At 39.9% G+C, this 9,394-nt stretch overlaps 1 protein-coding gene across 1 annotated transcript; it reads left to right on the forward strand.

Annotated features, from left to right (window-relative positions):
* The first annotated feature begins 1,641 nt into the window (after positions 1-1,641).
* Positions 1,642-8,185, forward strand: LOC142163073 (uncharacterized). Its single transcript, XM_075220327.1, has 6 exons — positions 1,642-1,828; positions 1,927-2,137; positions 3,248-3,329; positions 7,010-7,371; positions 7,453-7,462; positions 8,015-8,185. Exons 1-6 carry the CDS (start codon positions 1,642-1,644, stop codon positions 8,183-8,185), a joined length of 1,023 nt encoding a protein of 340 aa, XP_075076428.1.
* The last annotated feature ends 1,209 nt before the right edge of the window (positions 8,186-9,394 follow it).

Raw genomic sequence — 9,394 nt, forward strand, 5'->3', positions numbered from 1 at the left:
TTCACGTTTTACATTGTTTCCATTTTCAACATTAGGTTTGTAATTTAAGAGAGTATGGCACACAAGAGCAAATAAGGTTGTAGGCGTAGATGAGACTTCATGTAAAAGGCACAACAACGCACTTCGATTTTAATCTAAGATCTAAGCATTTCGATACATGATTCATAGCATAACAAGGGACCCAAACTAGTTTGGGTTCTTAAATCTAACCCATAATTTAGATGTGCAGGGAACAGTGGGAGGAAGTGGATTGCAATGGATCATGAATAGTGGATGCTCAAAGCACATGACTAGAAATACCATGGATTTTCTCTCACTGAAAGCCCTGCAAGGAAGGGATTTACCCTTTGGAAAATGGAAAGAAGGGGTACATTCTAGGTATGGGGAAGAAAACAAGGTAGAAGTTCGTGTCTAAGCTGGTGATATGAGCTACTTGAATGCAGATGATGATTGGAAGATTTGGCTTAAAGGATTGGAGGATACAAGTCTCTCACTTCTAGAGATATTGATGAAGAAGAACCTGGTCCATGGTCTGTCAAATTCAAAGTTCAAGAACACAGAGCATGTAATTCCTATGGGAATGCTGAGCAGGAGTGAAAAGAGGTGCATGATCATACCTCTCCTGAACAACACCCCCTATGGGTTGCTCAATTGAAGAAAATCAAAGATAACTCATCTGAGAACCTTTGGATGAAAATGCTATGTTCTCGACAACGGGAAGGAACAGGTTGGGAAGTTTGATGCAAAAATCCTTCTAGGATACTCCCCTCAAAGCAAATCCCACAAAATCTACAACAAAATGGCACACTATGTGGAAGGAAGTGTTTATTTGCTATTCAACGAGACACCCTCCTCTAAAAAGGAAGAAACAGTGATGATTAAGATAATGAACCCCTTTTGGTCCTTGGAAAATATCTGGAGTTTCAAATGGGAAGGCTGATTTGATGAGTAAGATGAAGGAGACATGCGAGAGACATTGCAACATCCTTTTCTACTTCTCAAGAGGAACCTGATACTTCCATCATTACCCCTGAAGTAGAAGAAAGAGTTGGAGATGCAGTGCAAGGGACTCCCCAAGTAACTAAACAAGGAGTGCAGGGAAATCCATTTAACTTACTCAATTTCTCTACCAATCTATCTTCATTCCTAAATTGGAAACACAAAAGCTCCCATTCACTTGATAATATAATTACCCCTTCATTCTGGAGTTCAGACAAGATAAAAAACCAGAAATTCCCTAGCCTTCTCAGCATTTCTATCCCAAAAAGAACCCAAAAATATCAAGGAAGCCTTGTAGGATGCAGACTGGATTACTGAAATGCAAGAGGAACCGCATCAACTTGAAAGAAACAAGGTTTGGCACCTAGTACCTAGACCCTCAGACAGAACCATCATCGGGACCAAGTGGGTATTCAGGAATGAGCTGGATGAACATGGAAATGCTACAAGGAACAAATCAAGGCTTGTTGTCCAAGGATTCAATCAAGAGGAAAGATTGGAAATACATTGTCTTTGAAGAAATGGGGAAAGAACCTGTTCATTCATCAGATTTATGTGGATGACATCACATTTGGAGCTACAACTAACTCATTATGTGAAAAATTTACTAAACTCATGGGAAGCGAGGTTGAAATGAGTACGATGGGGGAACTGAATGTCTTCCTGGGTCTTCAAGAGAAGCTGTCCATAAAGGGAACGTATATCAGTCAAAAATGCATCAAAGAACTCTTGAAAAGGTTTGACATGGGAGCATGGAAATCATTGGATCGCTACTCTACCTTACTGCTAGCAGGCCAGACATTGTATTCAGTGTGGGAATACATGCAAGGTTCCAATCAAATTCTGAGGAATCTCATCTGAAGGCTGCTAAGAGAATTCTGAGATATTTTAAGGGCAGATAGAACCTGGTTCTATACTATACTTCAGGTGACAATTTCAACCTTATTGGCTATGCTGACACTGATTATGTAGGTTATCTGGTGGACAGGAAAGGCACATCTGGAATGGCTCATTTCCTTGAATCATGTCTGCCTCGTGATGTGCTCATTCATTGTGGATCAACCAAAAATTGGAAGATTTTGGTGTATACATTGATTGTGTACCGCTTCAATGTGTCAACACCAGTGCTCTCAACATGGCAAAGAACACATTGATGTTAGACACCATTTACTCAGGGACAATGTGGAAAAGGGTCTTATTTGTATAAGATTTTGTTGCACAGAAGATCAGATTGCAGATATCTTCACAAAGCTCTGAGCAGGGAACACTTTGAGAAATAAGATGTCATTGGTATTACTTGAACCTAATTGAGAACCTGGTTCTGCTGACATGACTGTGATAGTCACACTAAGGTAAAATTGGCTAAAGTGTTTTCTGACTAGGCCGAACTAACATCTATACCGTTGCAGGTAAATACGCATGATGATCATAAAAGCTAAAGGTACAGTGTTGAACTTCGGAGGAGAGCTGCAAAAAACCCTTTCACAAAAACAGGTCAGGAACCTGGTTCCTTCACCACAGATTAGTAGTAATGTGTATTTCGCATGATTATTCTAACAAAAGGATAGCAAAATTAATTCAACTGCCACATCATCCGACTTTTCAGACCAGCAGTTCTAAACCATTGTCTCCTTCTGCATCTCTTTAATTTTTCACAACTTTCTACCACTTCCTTCACCATGGCCAACGAACAATCGTCTTCTTCCCCTGCCATCAACATCACTCCCACATCTCCACCTCCTTTAACACTACCACAAAAAAACCCACTTCTTTACTATCCCTGATACTACTGTACCCATACCAGTTTCATCCTCATCTCTAGTCACCTCTACTCATTTATCTCACGTCCATGTATTTCAAACCCTACTTCTCCTCTATTCCTGAATCTCAGGGGGAAGAAACTCCATTCTTAGGGGATAAAGGACTCTGGTGCTTTTTGAGTCTCCGATTCATGACACCATCACAGAAGAACCTGTTGAAGAACCTGATTCTCTTTTAGCTGAAACAAACCAGGTGGTTGTCGAAAAAAAAGGGGAAGCTTTTTATTCTGCCTTGCAGAAGATAAGCAGAGTATTAAAAAAAGGAGAGGCTGATGAAATAGGGGGAAGCTGTGGCTGATAAACATATTCCAGTGGTTGAGGTTGATAAAGATGCTGTGGAGGAACCTAGTTCCTTAGTGAAAAGATCTACAAAAGGTTGTGGCTGAGAAAGATTTGTTTGAGGGTGACATTGTATCTGTTGCGAGCAGGAATGAGAAGCCTATTGAGATATCTAGAAAACAAAAGTGGGAAGCTGTGGGAGAACCTGGTTCAATGAAGACCATATGGCAGGTATGAGACATGTTCTGGACTTAGGCAACTAGTGGAGAACCTGCGGGAGAAACTACTAGACTAACAATTGTCTGCAACTACCCGCATGGACTTAGCTCTCAAAACTATTGCTGCCTTCTCTTCCAAGCCTCCCTCTTCTAGTGCCCCCCTAGGATCCTCTCAGTGGCCAACTATCTTTTGCTATGATGATTCTGTGGCTGTTGTTTTTCTTTTTGTTTGTCTTTTTATGATGACATGTTGTATTTTACCGTGCTGCTCCTGTTGAAACAGTCAAATTTCTTATCAATAAAACAACTCTTCTTTTGCTTGTACAATGCTTGTTTTCCCTTTTGCTCTTTTCTATCATGATTGTGTGCACATATGTGGCATGAGTTAGTTTTGTTGGACTTCTTTATGCCTTTTTGTCTGACTGTGTCTTTTTATTGACGCCAAAAGGGGGAAGAATAGATTCAGGGGGAACATATGTCAGGGGGAAGAATAGAGTCAGGGGAACATATGCAGTTGCTGGTACCTTATCTGGTTAAGTCAAATAGTCATCAATGTTCAAAAGTTTGTCATCATCAAAAAGGGGGAAATTGATGGGCTTAAGGTCTTTTAAGCTATGTTTTGATGATCTAACAAACTTTCTATATGGAACTAGATAAAAGACCAAGAATGATAGCAAAAAGTCAGGGGGAACATATGAGGAAACATGTGTAAGTAAGGGCATAAATTCAGGGGGAACCTGTGGTATCCTGTTATCCAATCTGGTTCTCTGAACTCTAACTTCTCGTATTCAATGCTAAGTTTGTTATCATCAAAAAGGGGAAAATTAATAGGTTTTCAATATCTTTGTCTTGTGTTTTGATGATCTAACAAACTTAATGTCAAGAACTAGATAGGGAACCTGACTTACTTGCTATAGCTTCAGGAAAGCTTCAGAAGGTAGGAACCCAAATAAGGACCTGATACTCTTGTGGGTTCCTCGGTGCAGTACAAAGTCATTTCGACATAGCTGGAAACAAAGATTCTGCCGCACTGCACTGTTTCCAGCGCCCGCTCATTCTCTGATCAACTAAAGTACAATGAATCAAGTTACTCAACTCAAGACAATCTGGGCAGTGTGCAAAAGTACCAGATCAGGAACCTCATCCCTTGGTGCTCCCCTGACAGAAGTCCAAGTCAACTATACAGCTGGAACACAACTGCAGAAAGAGACTGTCCGCAACTGTACAAAGAGGAACACAATAGGGACCTGGTCCCTTTGAGTTCTTTGACAAAAGTACAAATCAACTATATAGCTAGAATGCAACTGAGTGATTGTCCGCAACTGTACAAAGAGGAACATAATAGGGACCTGGTCCCTTAGGGTTCTCTGATAGAAGTACAAGCCAACTACAGCTAGAAAGTAATTGCAGAAAGTGACTACCTGCAACAGTGCAACAGACAGTGCAACAACCAATTTTCATTTAGATTGGACATCACCATTGAGATTGGACATCACTAAAGATGTCTTGTGTAGTATAAACCTTATGCAAGGCATAAGATTCAAGTTAAACGCTTGAAAAATCAGAAAAGGAAAATATTCTCTCAAGTGTTCAAGAACCTCTCTCAAGAACAAAGCTGCTGCAACCTCAAGGACCTAATCCAAGATTGATGATATCTTAAGTCCTTAGGGTTGTTGAGTCTTTGTTATGTGTTCTTCATTGTAACTCCTATCCAGCTTTCTTAGAAGCATTGATTAGGTTGATTCATAAGAAAAATCCTTTGTAACCGTAGTGTGACAAAGTGGCTTGCGGTGGAAACATCACAAGTTAGTCAAAGCCTTTGTAATCGTAGGGTAACAAAGTGTCTTATGGTAGAAATACCACAAGTTAGTCAAATTCTTTGTAACTAGGATAGTTATAGAGTGGCTTGTGATGAGAGCATCACAAGTTAGTTGAAGTCTTTGCAACAGAGTTATTGTAAAATGGCTTGTAATAGGAAGATTGCAAGTTAGTGAAGTTAAAAGCCTACAGGTGTAGGTCATGGGTTTTTGATCCCCTTGTGTGAGATTTTTCCACGTAAAAATCCACGACCTTATTTACATTCAGCTTTACTAGCATTCACTGTAGAACCCGATAAAGGACCAGGTACTCTGCTATTTGGTGGACTCACTCAAACTTAGTACTATACCAAACTGATATAGGACCAGATCCCTATATAGTTTGGTTCATCAGTACTTTCAGAGGAAACATATAAAGAACCCGGTTCTCTATACAATCTAGTTGACGCACAATCTCTAACACATATAGATATCATGCCTATAGGACATCATTATTACGCCTAGGCAAGCCTTAGGTAACTACTTAAATAAAAACTAGAACTACCTTTGTTAAGTACCAACTGCTAAAACTAGTAGGTAGGCCTGATTCAGACTTCTATTCTGGGTTATATAATGAATCTGGTTCTGACTCAAACTCTGCTTTAATATTTTATAATTCAGACCTTAAGTGTATTTAAGTTTTGCTATTTATGTGCTTTATTTGTGGAAGTATATATGAGCCTTACAACTGCTTACATGTTTCCCGCTAAATGCAGTCCTACATGTTTTTTTGTATGTCGCCTAGCCTTTTCACCTTTAAACCTAAGAGTTAGCCTAAAATCCTCCCTCTTAGGAATAGTAGTCCTAAAAATTCCTCCGAGACTGATAGGAAAGGGACAGGTAATAGCATGCAATAGAGGTCAAGACCAATCCGCACTTTAATACCTTAACGGGGTGGGAAGGGTAGATATGGATATGATGATCGGTGCGCTAATACCACGTGTATCTCCTCTTTTGAGGAGTGTCATACCGGGTATTCCATTGAGGTGATCCATATTATAAACAAACCTAGGACCCCCTTTATTCTTTTTTACAAATATGTTTAGCTTATAACTCTTTCAAACCTTGCCTTTCAATAATTATTTTCAAATGCTTGTGTGTGTTCAACTTAAATCCCCTCTTACTTGATTACTTGCTAATTTGCACAAATTCACAAAAGAACTATCTGGCCGGGAACCACACTAGTGGATCCTGAGGGGTGCCTAACACCTTCCCCTTGGGATAATTTCAAGCCCTTACCCAATCTTTGGTTATCAAACATAGTTGTAAATAAACTCTGTAGGTGTCCTAATGCACCTCAAACCATTAGGTGGCGACTCTTCAAAATACCCAATTCCCAAAGAGGAAAATGAGTCATTACACCCCATGAATGTCGAAACCCGGAAACTCCTCTCCGTTTGGAAGGGGAAACAAGGGGGGCGCGATAAGATCATATTTGGAGCTGCAGCTAACTCATTATGTGAAAAATTTGCTGAACTCATGGGAAGTGAGTTTGAAATGAGTATGATGGGGAACTGAATGTCTTTCTGGGTCTTCAAGTGAAGCAGTCCATAAAGGAAACGTATATTAGTTAGCAGAAATGCATCAAAGAACTCTTGAAAAGGTTTGACATGGAAGCATGGGAATCATTGGATCTCTACTCTATCTTACTGCCAGAGGCCAGACATTGTATTTGGTGTGAGATTATGTGCAAGGTTCTAATCAAATTCTAAGGAATCTCCTCTGAAGGATGCTAAGAGAATGATGAGATATTTTAAGTGCACACAGAACCTGGTTCTGTACAATCCTTCAGGTGACAATTTCAACCTTATTGGTTATGCTAATGCTGATTATGTAGGTTATCTGGTGGATAGGAAAAACACATCTGGAATGGCTTATTTCGTTAGATCATGCTTTTATCTCATGGGGTACAAGGAAACAAAACTCAGTAGCTCTCTCAACAGCCGAAGTAGAATATGTGTCACTGTGGATCAAGCAACAATTTGAAGATTTTAGTGCATACATTGATTGTGTACCGCTTCTATGTGTTAACACCAGTGTTCTCAACATGGCAAAGAATCCGGTTCAACAAAAGAAGACCAAGCACATTGATGTCAGACACCATTTTCTCAAGGACAATGTGGAAAAGGGTCTTATTTGTATAAGATTTTGTTGCACAAGAGTTAAAATTACAAATATCTTCACCAAAGCTCTGAGCAGGTAACACTTTGAGAAACAAAATGGCATTGGGATTACTTAAACCTAATTGAGAACCTGGTTCTGTTGACATGACTATGATAGTCACACTAAGGTAAAATTGGCTAAAGTGTTTTTTGACTAGGCCTAACTCACATCTATACCGTTGCAGGTAAACACACATGATGATCATAGAAGCTAAAAGTACAGTGTTGAACTTCGAAGGAGAGCTGCAAAAACCCTTTTACAAAAATAGGCCAGGAACCTGGTTCCTCCACTATAGGTTAGTAGTAATGTGTTTTTCGCATGCTTGTTCAAAGAAAAATGATAGCAAAATTAATTCAACTGCCACATCATCCGACATTTCAGACCACCAGTTCTAAACCATTGTCTCCCTTTGCATCACTTTAATTTTTCCTTCTGAACTCTCTACCACTTCTCTCACCATGGCCAACAAATAATCGTCTTTTTCTCTTGCCATCAACATCACTCCCACATGTCCTCCTCCCTTAACACCATCAACGAAAACCCACTTCTTCACTATTTATGATACTACTGTAACCATACCAGGTTCCTCCTCATCTCCAGTCACCTCTACTCCTTTGTCAAACCCTATCTCACGTCCATGTGTTACAAACCCTACTTCTCCTCTATTTTTGAATCTCAGGGGGAAGAAACTCCATTCTTAGGGGATGAAAGGACGCTGGTGCTGTTTGAGTCTCCGGTTCAGCTTTTTGAGTCTCCGGTTCATAACACCGTCATAGAAGAACTTGTTGAAGAACCTGATTCTCTTTCAGCTAAAACAAACCAGGCGGTTGCAGAAGACAGAGGCTTTTGAGTCTGGCTTGCAGAAGAGTAAGCATAGTATTAAGAAAAAGAAGAAGAGGTTGATGAAATAGGGGGAAGTTGTGGTTGACAAACACATTCCAGTGGTTAAGGTTGATAAATATATTGTGGAGGAACCTAGTTCCTTAGTAAAAAGATCTACACAAGTTTGTGGTTGAGAAAGATTTGTTTTGAAAAGTGCCATTGTGGCTATTGCAAGCAGGAATGGGAAGTTTGTTAAAATGTCTAGAAAACAAAAGTGGGAAACTCTGGGAGGACCTGGTTCAGTAAAGACCATTCCAAGAGACAGTGTCCTTGGGCAGGAGAGTTTGAGCACTCAGAAATGTCTTGTGGGGTAGCACGCTTGCCCGAAAATCTAGGAGATGGCAGGTATGAGACAAGTTCTGGACTTAGGCAACTAGTGGAGAACCTGCAAGAGAAACTGCTTGACTAACACTTGTCTGCAACTGCCCGTATGGACCTAGCTCTCAAAACCATTGCTACCTCCTCTTCCAAGCGTCCCTCTTCTAGTGCCCCCTAGGATCCTCTTAGTGGCCAATTATCTTTTGCTCTGATGATTTTGTGGCTGTTGTTTTTCTTTTTGTTTGTCTTTTTGTGATGGTATGTTGGATTTCACCATTGCTGCACCTGTTGAAACAGTCAAATTTCTTGTCAATAAAATAGCTCTTCTTTTGCTTGTACAATGCTTGTTTTCCCTTTTGCTTCTCTTTTCTATCATGATTGTGTGCACATATGTGGCATGAGTTAGCCTTGTTGGACTTCTTTATGCCTTTTTGTCTAATTGTATCTTTTTGTTGATGCGAAAAGGGGGAAGAATAGAGTCAGGTGGAATGTATGCAGACATATGTCAGGGGGAACATATGCAGTTGCTGGTACCTTATCTGATTAAGTCAAATAGTCATCAATGTTAAAAGTTTGTCATCATCAAAAATGGGAAAATTGATGGGCTTAAGGTCTTTTAACCTATGTTTTGATGATCTAACAAACTTTCTGTATGGAACCAGATGAAAGACCAAGAATGATAATAAAAAGTCAGGGGAACATATGGGGAAACATGTGTAAGTAAGGGCATAAAGTCAGGGGGAACCTGTGGTCTCCTGTTATTCAATCTGGTTATCTGAACTCTAACTCCTCGTTTTCAATGCTAAGTTTGTCATCATCAAAAAGGGGGAAATTGATAGGTTTTCAATATCTTTGCCTT

The sequence above is a fragment of the Nicotiana tabacum genome, chromosome 1 (genome assembly GCF_000715075.1).
Source record: "Nicotiana tabacum cultivar K326 chromosome 1, ASM71507v2, whole genome shotgun sequence".
NCBI lineage: Eukaryota > Viridiplantae > Streptophyta > Magnoliopsida > Solanales > Solanaceae > Nicotiana > Nicotiana tabacum.

Bases quoted from the DNA above. Each gene is read 5' to 3' on its own strand.
- LOC142163073 (XM_075220327.1), top strand. From the start codon at position 1,642: ATGGGGGAACTGAATGTCTTCCTGGGTCTTCAAGAGAAGCTGTCCATA. The intron at 1,829-1,926 runs GTTCCAATCAAA...ACTATACTTCAG, and splicing joins AGTGTGGGAATACATGCAAG to GTGACAATTTCAACCTTATT. The intron at 3,330-7,009 runs GTATGAGACATG...CTGATTATGTAG, and splicing joins CAATGAAGACCATATGGCAG to GTTATCTGGTGGATAGGAAA.